The 16507-nt window shown below is 34.5% G+C and overlaps 1 protein-coding gene across 1 annotated transcript in view; it reads left to right on the forward strand.

The window, feature by feature from the left end:
• Window positions 1–16507, forward strand: part of CDH13 (cadherin 13) — a 1354681-nt gene that overhangs the window by 520566 nt on the left and 817608 nt on the right. The window contains exon 4 of the mRNA XM_074209753.1: window positions 9323–9439. Within this exon, the coding sequence (XP_074065854.1) occupies window positions 9323–9439 (117 nt within the window). The remainder of the gene's footprint in view (window positions 1–9322; window positions 9440–16507) is intronic.

Consider the following 16507-nt stretch of genomic DNA (forward strand, 5'->3'; position numbering starts at 1 on the left):
AAATTCTTGAGCTAGAATTGCTTTTGTACTACCCATATAGAGTCAGGTAGAGTGAACTGGATTCTCAAACTGCTACAGTGGTGAAATAGATAGGAAAGAGGAATATTTAACAAGATTTGAAAGGCAAGACATTTTGGATCAAGACAGATCCAGACCTTACTCCTGAATGGTATTAGGGTGATTGAGTGACTGAAGTCTTGGGTTTGGAAGCAGGAAGAAAAGCTCACATTTTGCATTTAGAAACTTAATAAGAATGGAAACCTGGGCAAGAAATTCACTTAAACTTTTCCAGCCTCAGTTTCCTCATCTATAACATGAGGAGATCAGACATAATACCAATAAAGATTTTTTCCAACTCTTTTTATCTGTGATCCTATGGGAGAGGTAGTTTAAAGATGACTATCTGCTTTAAGCTAATTATCTGGTTGCTGATGTGAAATGCATGTGATGGCAGCTAGGGAAAGAACTCCATCCACTCCTCAATCTTCACAGTTTTGTTTCTATACCTTCTTTCCAGTTTAAATTGTTCACTAGGATTAGAGTAGCAATTAACCCACATGTTTGTTAACACATTGAAAATTCTTTCTAAGGAAGAAAAGAGACAGACCTGGAGAATATGTAAAGTTCTAAAGTTCTAAAATAAGTCCATGAACTGAAACACTGGGGTCCCTATAGAAAAAGTTATTTACCTAGAGAGGAACTCTTAATGAAACGTAAAACAGAAACTTGTCTCCAAAGATGCAGTTTGTGCTGATTTGATTTAATCAAAATTAAAATTTCCTATTGTTGGGTCTATATGCTTTTTTGGAATGCTCTCCTGGTTTGCCCATTATCTGGATCTTCTATGAAGTCACCATTTCTTGGTTACAGAGAGTATCTTAAAGGAGCAGGGTGTGAGTGGGATAGAAAATCACAACTAATAACTTTTTCCCCATTTAATAAAATAAACTCTAAAGACAAAACAATTCTTTCTCTTCCAGTCACTGGCCTTTATTCCACACTTAGGTATACATGTTATTTATAATATGAATATTATATATATAACTATATAAAACAAAGAAATATAAAGATAAGATATATATCCATGTTTTGCATATTGTAAAGTAAAATGTAAACTCTGGGAGTAAAGTATATTTATATTGATGTGTAAATATATATGTGCATATACATGTACATATGTATATATCTATATAAATATATGTAAAATGTCTTTAGAATATATATGTATACACATATGCAAAGAAACAACCATGCAGACATAAATGTACATATATGTAAAAATATACCTAAATCTCTCTCTCTCTCTCTCTCTCTCTCTATATATATATATATATATATATATATAGTCTTCCCTTATGGAGCTTATGTTTAATTTTACAACATTTTAAAAAGATAAACATGATCATCTGAGGAGGAGAAAGAAGAATGATCATTAATGGCTAAAGAGGTGAGGAAAAGGAGCAGCTAGGTGGAGCAGTGGATAGAGCAGCTGCCTTAGAGTCAGGTGGACCTATGTTCAAATCCAGCCTCGAACCAGTTTATAATTGCCTAGTTGTATGACCTTGGGCAAGTCACTTAAAATACCCATTGCCTAAAAAAAAATTTTAAGAAAAAGAGGTGAGGAAGAAGCTTCCCAGGAATTGATACTTTGGAGAAACTAAGGATTAAAAGATACAATGGTGAAGAGTGAAATCTAAGTTTCTCTCACCAATTGTACCTTAAAAGACTTTGCTTCCTCTTTAGGTCTTCATCTCAATCACCTTCTCAACAAACTCCTCACCATAAAAAATAGGACCTGAATTAGATGATCTATAATGTTGCTTCTTTCTTCTTTAATTCCCATGACTGTGTTATATGCATGTGTGTAAATATTAATTTTGTATCAGTGCACAAATATGTATTATGTAGGCTAGAGAACATCATTGACTCAATACATTTTCTATTCTAGGTGGTTTTAGAACTCAATGACCTGGGATTTAATTTCTACTGATTACAAAAAAGTCTTCTATTACTTCATCTATATAATGTCAGTAATAATAGCTCTTACAGTTCAGCATTATTGTGAGGGTTAAATGAGTTAATATTTTTAAAGTGTTTGCAAGCTTAATGTAAATAGACATGCCAGCTATTTATTAATATTATTACTTAAAGTACCATATAAATGTAAGTTGTTATTCTTATTTTTAAAACACCTTGAATATACTTTCTTCTTCTTTTTCTTGAATGGTTTAATTATTTGTGAAAATGAGGAAAAGAAAGAAAAGTAAAAAATAAGGAAAATACATGAAATGTAAAGAAAGCTGATAATCAGGGGATTTAGATTGTGCTCTTATAGTCACACTAACTCATGTGATCTGGGCTGAATTATTTAATAATCACAGCTCCCCTTATCTAACATTTTAAAGCATACAAACAACTTCACAAAACTGTTTAATATAGTTTTTGTTATTATGTCTATATTAATAAATGAGGAAATTGAGTCTCAGAAGGGGAAAGGTATTCATCCATGGAGTAAATCTTGTTGCTAAGATTTGAACTCAGATCTTCTGATTCCTTGGCAATCTTTTTCCTTTCATAATTCAGTGAATAAACATTTTTAAGTGCCTATTATGAGCCAAGCACTGTGCTAATCTTCAGGAATACCAAGAAAGGAAAAAAAAACAGCTCCTGCCCTTCAGAAGTTCCTGATTGAATAGGGAAACAATATACAAAACCTATGTACAAACACATTTTATATGGGATAAAAATAGAAAATAACAACCTGAAGACACTAGAATTAAAAGGAATTGGGAAAGGCTTCCTCTAGTTTCAGTTTAGTCAATTGAAGAATGATGATATATAAGATCTCTTCTAATTCAGACATTCCATGATACAGGATAGTTTGTTAAATTTATTTTTTTCATTTGTTCATAATACAGGAATGAATTGTTTTATAATATTTCACAGTCTCCAAAACACTTAATAGCTTACATTTGTGTAACACTTTACCTTGTTTTAAAGTGCTTCCACAACCATTATCTTATTTTATCCTCACAAATTATCAGAAGACCTAATTTATACACAATACATTTCCATGTTTATAGTCCTTTGCCAACCATCAGACTGCCACAATTCACAGTTGCTATATGCCAATTATTTTTGAACATTTTTCATGTAATCACTCAATCAATTAAACAGTATTTATTAAGCACATTTTACATAGCTGTCTTTGTACTAGGTGACAGGTTCACAAACAAATGCATAGCTTCAAGCCTTTTCCTTCTCTTATGTCTTACATTTTCCTCTTCTAATTCTAATTCTTGCAAAATTTTAAATCCTTATGTTTATGCTCTCAAAAGAGTCTATCCCTCAAATGAAAAAAAAGATCTAAAATATAAGATCCCTGATCACCCAGGATTTCTTCTGTGTAATTCCTCTTCTTCTTCTTCTTCTTCTTCTTCTTCTTCTTTCTTCCTCTTTTCTACTTTTTGCAAGGCAATGGGGTTAAGTGACTTTCTCAATGTCACATAGTTATGGGATTATCTGAACTAAAGTATTACTAATTCCAGGGCCAGTGCTCTATCCACTGTGTCACTTTGCTGCCCTGTGAAGTTCTTCTAATGGCAATCCGATAGCCCCTCAAAATTTTTCCCCTATCAATGAGGAAATTCATGGAAAATTTGGAAGCTTCCTGGTATTGGCTTTTCTTTATCTCTCACTTTCTTTTGGCAAATACTCATAAAGTTCAGACTTGGAAATATTGATTGGGCTCCAATTAGCTCTTGAAAAGTGATCTCTTAGTCAGAGTCAATAGCCCAGAGCTCATGTCCTAGTACTTGCATTAACTTTGTGATCTTGTACACAACATTTAATCTCTGTAGACCTGTTTCCTCATCCCTAGCAGGATACTGGAATAACCAGTAGCAATTTTTATTTCCTGCTGTGGCAAAGGAGAGGTCCAATAACAAATCTAACATACTTGTTTTTCCTTTTAAAGATTTTATTTATTTTGAGTTTTACAACTTTTCCCCTAATCTTGCTTCCCTCCCCCTACTCCCCACAGAAGGCAATTTGCCAGTCTTTACATTGTTTCCATGCTATACACTGATCCACATTGAATGTGATAAGAGAGAAATCATATCCTTAAGGAACAAAAATAAAGTATAAGAGATAGCAAAATTACATAATAAGATATCAGGTTTTTTCCTAAGTTAAAGGTAATAGTCCTTGATCTTTGTTCAAACTCCACAGTTTTTCCTCTGGATACAGATGGTATTCTCCATTGCAGATAGCCCCAAATTGTCCCTGACTGTTGCACTAATGGAATGAGCAAGTCCATCAAGATTGATCATCACCACCATGTTGCTGTTAGGGTATACAATGTTTTTCTGGTTCTGCTCATCTTGCTCACCATCAGTGGAACATAATTTTTAAATACATCAACCCAAGTCCTATGGCTTCAAACTCAATATTTTTCCCATTACAATATAGATTCCTTAGTATAAAGAAACACATACACCTAGATATAGACACAAATTGACAATGATATCAACAATAGAGGCAAGATGGATTTAGAAACTTGAGGTTACTGGCATTATTTAAACTGATTACAAGAATTTTATCAGAATCCTGCTGTAAACACTAAAAAGAAATTCAAAGGTCACCATTAAATGAGAGGTGAATTTAGGGAAATCACAATACATGGCAAAGGAAGATGAGAAAGATCTCTATATGGAGCAAGACTGAATTTCCTCTTTAAAACCAAGCAAAGATAAACTGACAAGCACACAGTTGAAATAGGTGGCAAGTATATAGTCTTGAGGCCAACATCCTCATATTTAATAAGAGTGTTTAAACTCATCCTGCTCAGCTGCAAAGAAAAAAAACAGAATGAAAGTTTCAAAGAAGGCAGTGATGTGCTTGATATAAAGAAATACTTGTTAAAAGATGCAACAGTGGAATGAACTGCCTATGGTGACAGCGGACTTCAATCACTGGAAGTCTTTTTTTTTTTTTTTTTAGATTTTTCAAGGCAATGGGGTTAAATGGATTGCCCAAGGCCACACGGCTAGGTAATTATTAAGTGTCTGAGGTTGGATTTGAACCCAGGTACTCCTGACTCCAAGGCCAGTGCTCTATTCACTGCTCCACCTAGCCACCCCCAATCACTGGAAGTCTTATACAAAAGTTGGATGGCCACTTGAGTGTTTATCATATATTCTAGGGGGAGGGAGAATTCACTAACAGCTAAAGGGATCCAGAAAGACAGGAGTGCTGATGCTGAGGGCATTCTTGGTCAAGTAGGGGGTTGAAGTAGGTGGCATGTAAAAATTCTTTCTAATTCTTAAATTCAATTATTCCATGAGAAAAACCAATCTATTTCAAAGGGTAATGAGTCAGAGTTCTAAGCCACCCTCATTTAGAGATATGGGGTGGAAATGCACTTGTAAGATAAAGCATGTCAAAGTTAAAAGCAAATACATTTAAAGATGAAATAAGGAGAGAGAAATGGGAGCTAAGAACAGTCATGGTTGGTGAAAGTAACATCAATATGCTGATAATCAAAGAAGTGGTAGACTGAGGACCCTGAAGATGTTATTTAGAAGCTATAGGAAATAATAATAATAGGTCACCTTTATATAGCCCTTACAGATTTATAAAGGATGTTATTCACAATATTTCTTTGAAGTGGGCAGTATATTCAAAGGAGGTAAAAAGGAAATAATTTTTTACTTTTATTTTGAAACAAAATTAAGTGTCCTAACAGTTCTTTTTATCTCCAAATTATAAAGATTGTCAAGAAGTAGCAAATTCCCTAACACCAGTAGTTCCCAAGCATAGTTCCAATGATTATTTATTACATATGTTGCTGGGATTTTATAGAAGTGTTTCTTGTCCAAATATTAATTGGATAAGACAGTCTCTAGGTCTCTTTATCCTTTGAGTATTTTATTTTAAATATTACAGCACTACCCTTTGAGTTAGACTAACTCACTTATCTGTGCCTCAGTTTTTTCATTATATTTGTAGTATAATGAAGATAATAATACTTATACTACCTATCCCACAGGGAAGTCATAAAAATAAAATCAGATAATGAAATATATTCTAAACTGCAAAGTACCACAATATATAGTGGATTAGAAACTGGTTGAATGACTTCTCCCACAGAGTAGTAATTAATAGATTAATGCCCACTTGGAAGGAGGTCTCTTGTAAAGTGCCCCAGGAATTTGTCTTTGGTTCTACACTTTTCATCCTCAATAGTCAACATCCCAGAGAAAGATCTGACTAACACACATAAAATGTAAAATGGCATAAAGTAGGAAGGAAGAACTAGCATTATGACTCATAATTCAAAATTCAATATCAATCAGAATTCAATATCATTGCAAATAGGATAGTGGATAAAATACAATAAAATGGCATTATATTGGAATAATATATTCTATATATGAAATATATATATATATATATATGAAATTCTATATATGAAATCAACAGATTTTCAAATGGTAGATGAAAAGATCTTGGCACTTAAATAGAACAAATCTGAGCTAGATAGTTATCAAGAATAGTTATAGTCATAGAATGCTAATTGACTTCAGGTTGCATTAAGAGAGATAAAGTATCTAAAATAAAGGAGGTAATAGTCCTGTATATCTAGTCTAGTCATACTATATCTATATATTGAGCTATAGGCACCATCGTTTAGGAACCACATTAACAAGATGGAGCGTGTCCAAAGAAAGACAACCAGTATAGTCAAGGAAGACTATGCCATTATGAATATTGTTAGAAGGATTGAGGTTTGTTGTTTCTAAACAACAGAAGACTAATAGGGACATGATCATAGTTTTCAGGTATTTGAAAGAGAGTCTGCTGTAAAAGACATTAGCCTAGTTTTGCTCATCCTCAGATTGTACAATTAGGGACAATAAATGAAATCCATCGAGACTCAGATTTTACTTCCACATAGGGAGAAAAACACTCTCTAACAATTAAAGCTGATCAAAACTGTACTGGGCTTCATCTAGACAAAGAGGGATCCCCAATCATTGGAACTCTAAGTTAAGAAGAATGGACTCTTTCTCTGGTATATTATATGGGGTATTCTGAGTTGTTTTGGAATATAGGAATCACTTAATGAATACTTGTTGTCTGTTAATATAGTTTTTGGATGGCATTTGAGATGCATTGCAAATTAAGTATTTTTAAATTTTTCCCACTTTAAAATTGGCACTCACAGGCTTGTTGAGAGAGTAAAAAAAATTGACTCAAAGTCTGATAGAGATATGAGATCCTAGATATCAACTAGTTGAAATGAATCTAATAATGATTTGCTATGTAGTTAATATTATTGCAGGTATTATGAATGTAAATACAAATCTAAAGCTGTCCCTGTCCTCAAGGGTCTTATAGTCAGTCCCCTGAGAGTTTATCATATATCCTAGGAGGAGGAAGAATTCACTAACAGCTAAGGGGATCCAGAAAGCCATGAGTAGGACATTCTAGATGTGAGGGGTAGTCATTACAAACATATACAGGAGCAGGAGATGGAATTCAGGTTCTTAATTTAGAGAAGAAGAAACTGTTGCCTTAACTCATTTCCTTCATCCTCCCTCGGATAAGTTGGATTCTTTGAAACATGTCATTTACATAAGCGAAACTGATCTGAACTTCAAAAGATTCGGGATGGTATAATATCACCTTTCATTTCATGAAGCTTCATTTCCCTTGTCTATAAAAAGTGAATAATAATAATAACTACTTTGCCTACATTCTGGAATAGGTGACATCAAGTGAGAAAAATACTTTATAAACTACAAAGCTTTATTCAGATGTAAGACGAGTGAACTCTCTTTCTCTACTCTACCCCAAGTCCTCTTAGGTGGAGATAGTTTAGTGACTGATTGGAGTCCAGTTCTTTTGATTCCTGGCCCAACCTCTTGTACCAAATCATAGTGCCTGGCAAATAGTAGGACCTTAATAAATGTTTATTAATTAAGTGACTGATTTTTGTCTCTATGATTAATCACAGAGATTCAGATTTGCATGGAATTACTGAGCGGAATGAACCTGAGAGCCTATCTAGTTCAGTGCCCTTATTTTGCAAATGAGGAAACTGAGGTCCAAAGGTTGAGTGACCTACCCCAGACCACATTGTTGGCAAATAGCAGAACTGGTATATATGAACCCAATTATTCTGACTCCAGTAGTACTGTTTTTTATACTCTAAAGTACAAAATTCATGATTTTATATATATATATAAAATCATGAATATATATATATATATATATATATACATAGATATATATATATATTTTATTTTTTTTAGATTTTTTTCAAGGCAATGGGGTTAAGTGGCTTGCACACCTAGGTAATTATTAAGTGTCTGAGATCAGATTTGAACTCAGGTACTCCTGACTCCAAGGCCAGTGCTCTATCTGCTGTGCCACCTAGACACCCCTATTTATCTTATTTTTGCCATAGGATATTAGCATCTGACAGTTCTGATGCAAAATAAAATAATATAAAAAGTCATACATGATGTATTTGTTACCAAAGTTACAGAGGTATCTTAATGTCATTTTCTAAAATTAGAGAAATGACATAACATTAGACAATTCTCTGAGCTGAACTTGAAGGGAAGAGAATTGCCTTTGGTTCAGGTCTTAAGATAGACTTGGAAACTAGGAGGGAGCTCCAACATCATTACCATAGTGTCTCGTTTATTGAAATGGGGTTGCAGAGATTGTTCTCAGCATATCAATATATGAAAGGTGGTGAAGGATTCCAATAAGAATCTCTAAGTGACTTAAGATTTACATTCCACCATTTTAAAACATTGCTCATAGAACATTAGTGGATGAGAGTGTTGATGCTGTGCTATAGTTAGTCCTTTGGTTGGACTTTCTTGTGGCTGCATTCTAGTCTCTGGGGACCTGGTCTATGACTTATAGGTGGCTAACCTGTCATAGGGGACCCAATTTTTTTATGCAGTGGTTCAACTATGACTTTTCAGTAGTCTAACATCCACCTACTTGACAGGTTAAGTATAGTAATGTGCAAGCATTGGGTGATGTGTAAATCAAGACTGACAGGGTGAATAAAATGATTCAGAGGAGTAGATGAAATAGCTTAATGGCCATCACTATGAGTCACAATGTCAGATTTAGTATGATTCTAATGATGTACTTTCCATTAATGATTTTTGAAAGAATATATTAACACTATATAACCAGCTGCGAGTTTTCAGGTAAAAAGAATGGCTAAGGTACGACAGTTCTTTCCTGGAAAGATTTTTAGTAAATATATTTGGTTTCTTTCTCTCTTTTTTAGGAAATCTTTACATTTGCTAGAACTTCTGCAGTTCCAAGACAGAAACGGTCCATTGTGGTGTCACCCATCTTAATTCCTGAAAATCAGAGACAGCCATTTCCCAGGGATGTAGGCAAGGTAAGTTGTGAATATGGCAAGATCAACTTGGGAATTGGTAAAATGGACAAAACTGCTCTTGATGTGGCAATAGATCTACTTCTGGGGGAAAAATAGATGGTAAATTTCCATACGACCAGAACATAACAAGGAGACAGGAATATGTACTTCTCAAAAAGAAGTTGCCCCATCAAAAAGGAAACTGCCTCCTGGCCACACTATCCCCATAATACTAAAATGTAGTCTCTTCTTTTATTCAGCAAAAATTACATAAAGCCTGTTCAGTGCCAACTCCCATATTGAACAATCTATGAAATTTTAAAAAAAATGCAAGAATGAGACAAGCTCTTTGCCCTCACAAAGTTCTTCAGAGCTTCAAGGTCTTGTCTAAGTGATATCCTGTATTTGTAAAATCATTTATGCTATTATAAGTAGGTCAGAAATGAGTATCTTTTGTTATTGTTATTTCTTGATTTAGTCTAGAGAAAGAGAGTCAGAGTGAATACAACAGGAGTTAGAATAAAAGCAGGAGAGGTGGATCAAATAGTTTCAAGTCTTGTCTATGATATCTGCTATCTATGTGACAATAGACAAGGTGCTTAATTTCCTAGTGCTCTTAAGTAACTCTAAAGTCTTGTATTATGGGATGAATTGTCTGATCTGCATCAAAGTGGGAGGGAGGGGCATAGGCCATGTGCTAGTGGGTTCAACACTGGAAGTTCAACTTAACCAATAAAAAAACAATCGCCTGGAAGAAGAAGAAAAACAAAATTAAATAAGTTAAGTAAAACTAGGTAAATCCCTTGAGGGAAAGTACATACATATTCACTGCTGAATCATTCAACAAATAGAATTTTAGTCAACATTTCTTAATTGATTGACTTTCTACCCCTTTTTCCCTAGTTTACTTTTTGACTCCTGGATTCTTTCACTAATAGTGCTACTTGAAATGGAGGATAGATTGTCACTGGAAATCTTTAGTCCTGTGGTACATAAGACACTCTAGAAACTGGTACCCTAGTGATGCATATTAATCTCCCTTTTCAACTAATATGAATCAATTAGAGAAATATTCTGACTTCTTATTTGCAAGTCACCTCTTTCCCTGGTTTCATTTTCTTAAAAAGGGAGGAAAGAGCTGGGATCATTTTTTTTCATGCCTTCACACAGTGACATGAGGTAGACTTTCCACACATAATCTTGCATGATGTTTAAAAAGCATGCACTTTCCGTACTTCACACAGGAAAAATGAGTTGTAATATCATGAAGTTGTTGACTTAGAGATGAATGGGGCTCTAGGAAACCTCTGATTTCAATTCTCTCATTTTGGGGGGGGGGGTGAGGAAACTTAGGTGCAAAGAGATAAATTGAACAGTGACATGTAACTAGTTCATATCTGGAACAAGATTTGAATTTTAGTCTTTCTGACTCTAAGCCTAATATTCTATCCACTGTAACATTCAACATAATCAAACCTAGCTCTGTTTAACTTTAATTTTATGTATGTTTTAAAGAAAAGGATCCATGGACCAAATATTGAGAAAAACCCAATGTTAGAAGATAGGAACTTCAAGAAGTAATTTTCTCAGTTGGGTTGGTGTGTCAATTGGGATAACACACATCTTTTTTTAGGTTTTTTTTTTTTTTGCAAGGTAATGGGGTTAAGTGGCTTGCCCAAGGCCACACGGCTAGTAAGTGTCTGAGACTGGATTTGAACCCAGGTACTCCTGACTCCAGGGCCGGTGCTTTACCACTGCGCCACCTAGCCGCCCCGATAACACACTTTTGATGGGTTACTATATAAATGTGATATTGTGGAAGGAATATTAGCTCAGGCAACAGAGAACCTCAAATCTCAGCTGAGATTTAGTACCTGTAGGACCTTGAGATGAATCATTCAGTCATTCTAAGCATTATTTTCCTCTTCTAAAAAATGAAGATATCAGACTAGGTAACTTTTGAAATCCCTTCTATGATCCTTTGAGACTGAAATTTCTTTTGTCTTAGCTGATGGAGAACTTATGTATTTGACAAATGCTTATTTACAAAGTCATTTGCTTCATTTGATGTCTTTTATGAAGGTTTTTAATGAGAAAAGGAAAAATACACAAATATATATATATGCATATATATATATATATATATTTGAGAAGAATGACACAGAGACATAGAATCTCACACACACACAAACACACAGAAAGACAGAGACAGTGAGAAAGATAGACAAATGCAGAGAGAGAGAGATAAGGAGAGAAAGAAAGAGACAGAAGCAGAAACAGAAAGACATATAGAGATAGAGACAGAAACAGACGGGGAGAGCTTTTCCATTTTGCTTAGCTGTCATTTGATAAAATAAGGATACTTGTAATAAAGAGCAAACATTTACTGAAAGGAGACTCAGAACAAGCAAATATGTCATTGTACTATAACAAAACAAGTTTGTTTTCTAAGGGAGCTGTGCTGTCAAGTTTTTGGTAACACTTTCATCTTTAGAACTTTCAGGAGTTTCAGGGAGGGGGCAAAGTGCCAATTCATGAACTCTAATTATTCTATCATTTTATTCCTGTCATAGGAAACAGGAGAAATTAAAGAATAGGAGCCTAAATAATCATGAAAAGAATAGCTGTTCCACAAATGTTCCTTTTCTCCCCATATATTTGGAATATTTAAAAATTTGAGGAATTAATAATTTCATGATTTTACTAACTTTAGATGATAAATATTTAATCACATCTTGAGAGAATTTGAGTTCTTAGGTCTAAAGATCAAGAGCAGCATCTTGAAATCAGTGAGGACTTTTAAAACAGCATTTTATTCTGTTTTATAATATTTGGCAGACAAGTCACTTATGAGAATCCTTATTAGAGATTCTGTTTTCATCATAAGTCCTTTTTATCAAAACCAGTGAGAATATGTTTTTCTGAACCTCCTTTCCTCTCACTTTGAATGTGCTTCCTATACATTGGAGAATGGACATTGAAAATGGCATTTCTAACTCACTATAGAGGGGAAAAAGAAACAACACAGCACTCTCTCCCACCTGGGAGCTTATGCTGATCTTAGAGAATGTCACTGAGTTGAACAACTCTACCCCAGTCTGTTATCTCATTGTTTTCCCATGTGTGAGTTTTGAAGGAAGGTATCTTCAAAAAACATTTTTTCTTTGTCGTCCCCAGAGGGGCCAGCACACGATCAGCATTGTGGTAAGTGCTCAGTGAATTTTTCTTGAGTTGTGAAGTAAAGCTAGACTGCTTTAGAATTCAGAACACATTCATCTATGTGACTGCTGAACCAACATTTTGCCAGATACACGTGAATTAAATGAGGTGATCACAGCAGGAATGATGACTAAAACGAGCATAATATGGTTAATGAGGTCATTTTTGAAGTAATTTTTCCCTAGATCAGAGAGAGATAACAATTCATTTAGAACAAGGTATTCATGGCATGTCAGATAACATATGAATCAACAAGTAGATAGAAAATAAATACAATGTAAACCACAAGTAAATTTGATGGACATGAGGGAACTACTTACTGAAGGGATAAGGAAAGATCTCATGTAATGGACCAAACTTGAATTGAAATTTAAAGGAGATTAGGAATTCTCAAAGGCAAAATGAGGAAGGGATACAATCTAAATATTGGGAGTATCTAGGTATTTAAAAGTGCAGAGAAGGGTGTTGAAATATTGTGTCACATCTTCAATGGTTGAGCTCTTGATTTTAAAAGTCTATATAGCTATGGGGATTCCACAAACTCTGAACTCTTATGAGTTTGGATTCAAACTGAGGATTTTTATCTAACTTGCTGTTTTTCTGGCTAACTTGTACCCACTCAATTAAAAAAAAAAGAAAAAGACTCCAAATTTGGCAGCATCTTACTTCAACTGAACATGCTAATTGATAAAAGCAAATAACAATATTGAAAGACTAAATCATTTAGTTAGAAGACAAATAGTGAAGTAGCTGGAAGTATTATAAAAACTTGTATTACTTCCCTCTTCTTCACGTTAATAAGTATTTTCTCAAATTCCTATCCTTCAGAAAAAAAGAAAAAGAAAATATATTTTCAGTCAAGAAAAAACAAATTCTCAAATTGAACATATCAAAGAAAGTCCAATGCTGCCTATTTAGTCTATCACCACTCTGTCAGGAGGTAGGGCATATTCATCATAATTGATTGTATTATTCATTATACCGATTAGAGTTAAAACTTTCAAAACTGATCATTTTTTCAATGCTCTTATTATAGGATAAATTGTTCTAACACTGATTGCTTCCTTCTGCATCAATTCATATGGATCTTCCCAGGTTTCTCTGTAATTTCCCTTTATCATTATCAATATGGCAGAATACTATTTCATTACTTTCATCAAAATTTTTCAGCTATCGCCTAACTTATTGACACTCCTTGTTTTCTACTTCCTTGCCAAACAGAGTTGTTAAAGTAGGACTTTTTCCTTCTTTCTCTATTGCTTTGGTGTCATCACTACATCAGATAGGAAATATAATTTGGTAACTTTGAGGCATGCTTTCAAATTATCAGCACATGATCTTGAAAAAGTAAAATCTCATTCGCTATCTCCTTCTTTCTTACAAAATTCATTTAGAAAAGAAGTTTTTCCAGGACTTGTAGTTGTGGAATAAGGTTGGGATCTGGGGGAGTCTGATCTTCAGCCTTAATGCCAGTACTTAAATGCAACTCTGTCCAATCTAGTCATCACTTACTCCCAGATTGAAACCCTACATTTTGTTGTCTCTAACCTCTCCCTGCTTACATATTCTTTCCTTTAACCTCAGTCCTCAACAGAACACAGCTATCTTTCTCATTTTCCCAGAAATTTCCTTTCATTCTTTTCATAAATTATGTAATCAATCTGTGTTTGAGGCACACATGCTTTAGGGAGTCTGGAGTTCTCATTTTTTGTGTCAGTTAACAAGTATTTGTTAAGCACCTACCATGTTTCAGACATCATGTTAAGTGCTAGGTTTATCAAGAAAGGCAAAAAACAGTCCTTACTCTCCAGGAACTCTTGTTGGCAGGCAACATGAAGTGACTATATACAAAAATATCTTTTTTTGCAGAGATATATGTATATATATATATACATGTTTCTATAAATTGAAAATAATCAACATAATCAAGACAATAGAATTAAGGATGATCAAAGGAAAAACTTCTTATAGAAGGAAGGATTTTAGCTGGGAATTCAGAAGAGATATTAAATATATATATATACATATATATGTGTATATATATATATATATATATATATATATATATATTTGTTTTTTCTTATGATTAGGCATTCACCCTGGGCTCATGATGAGGCATTCACCCCTGGGAAATATGAATCTTTCACCTGCAACCATCATTCATATTAAATATGACTTTGGGCTTTATATTTGCTCTAAACCAGAGTTCTGTCCTAACTTTTAGCTCCTTGAAAGTTATATGACTTAGAGCAACCCTTGTCTCTTGTATGAGGCATAGTTTACATACCTGCAAAGGAAGGTATGTGACCAAGTAAAATCCCTTACAGTTCATGAAAAAGAACAAAAGCAAACAAAGAAATTCATTTGATGTGTGAATTTTGAAACATTTGGATGTTTTGTTTAGATGATCCCCTTAGGATCAGCTGATTTAAGAAAAAACACATTTGTCTTTTGTTGTTGGTAAACTTACTCAGCAGAGGTATTTTTTTACACTGTTTGTTCTACCTTATTTGAAGACTGAAAATGAAACAGAGAGACAATAGGAAAACGAAACACACATTTGAAAGAGGTTGGACCAAAGGGAAGGGAAGGAAGGTATTTTTAGGATATTAATTTATCTTGAATAGACACTAAAGGGCAGAGGTAGTTTTTAAATTTAAGCAAGTAGATTCTAGACAATTATGAATTTAATGAAAACCTTTCTTAACTGATTTAGATGTTCCTTACATGGTATGTTGGTTTCTGTCCTTCAAAGGAAGCCCTAAAGAATGAAAACAGATAATGTGATGCAGTGGAAGGAATATTGATTATGAAGTCAGAGAGCCTGAGCTCAAATCCATCCCTTGATTACTTATTACTCAGACAAGTAATTGAACCTCCTCTGGCCTTAGCTTCCTCATTTTTCAAATGAAATGTTTGGACTTGATAACTTTTGAGGTCCCTTCCAACTCCAATTCTATGATCTTATAAACCTATGAAAGCCAAATGAAAACTATTCAGCTTAAGGTAATTAAAGCACATTATGGACCTATTTTCTCTGTAAGGGTGGTCACAGCTGCCTTGATGAATGACAGCTGGACTGACTGTCCTTGCCTAGTGCCCAGCAGGGAACAAATTGGCCCTCTCTGCACCAAACAATTTGCAGTCCCAGCTTTGAATAGTCACTGGTCAGATGTGGGACTGAGATGGAAATGCAGCTAACAGGTGGCATTCTGAAGAGGAGAAGGAATGAATGAAGAGCTTTCATCTCTAGCTTTGAAATGGTTGAAATACTTGCATTACTGTAGTCCTGGGTGGCATCCAGCACTGACTCAGTGTGGACTCTGGTGGACAGCCTGGATCACCAAGCAGATGGAGCCAGGCTGTGGCCCTGAGGAGTCCATTATATTAGGCTTACCCGGGCCAGTCTGCCAGTTGGGACAGCTGTCTTTGCAGGGGGCTACTGTGATTCTTCTACTAAAAATCTTCAAAAAATTGGGCAGAGCTGAAATGACCTTGGGTGATTTTTTTATTTTTATTTTTTACTTTCTAGTGTGCCCTGCTGTCTAATATTCTGGAAAGGACAAATTAAGAAGTTTCTTCACTCTGTGTTTTTGAATACTGTTCTCCCCTAGTTCCCCTCTTTTCCCCTTTCTCCCTCCCCATATCTCTATTTTACTTGACCCTTCTCTATCTAAACCTTCTCTCAATCCCCACTCTCTTCCTCTCTCCCTTCCCATTTAGGTGTTTAAGGACAGACCAGACATACACATGTGGGGATATTCAATCATTTATTTATTTTTTTCTGTTGGTATGTCTGTTCTTTTTTGTCTTAGTCTATTTATCCCACTCTATGTCTCTCTTGTCTTTTTCTGTCTCTCTCTCTCTCTC

The sequence above is a fragment of the Macrotis lagotis genome, chromosome 1 (genome assembly GCF_037893015.1).
Source record: "Macrotis lagotis isolate mMagLag1 chromosome 1, bilby.v1.9.chrom.fasta, whole genome shotgun sequence".
Taxonomy (NCBI): Eukaryota; Metazoa; Chordata; class Mammalia; order Peramelemorphia; family Peramelidae; genus Macrotis; species Macrotis lagotis.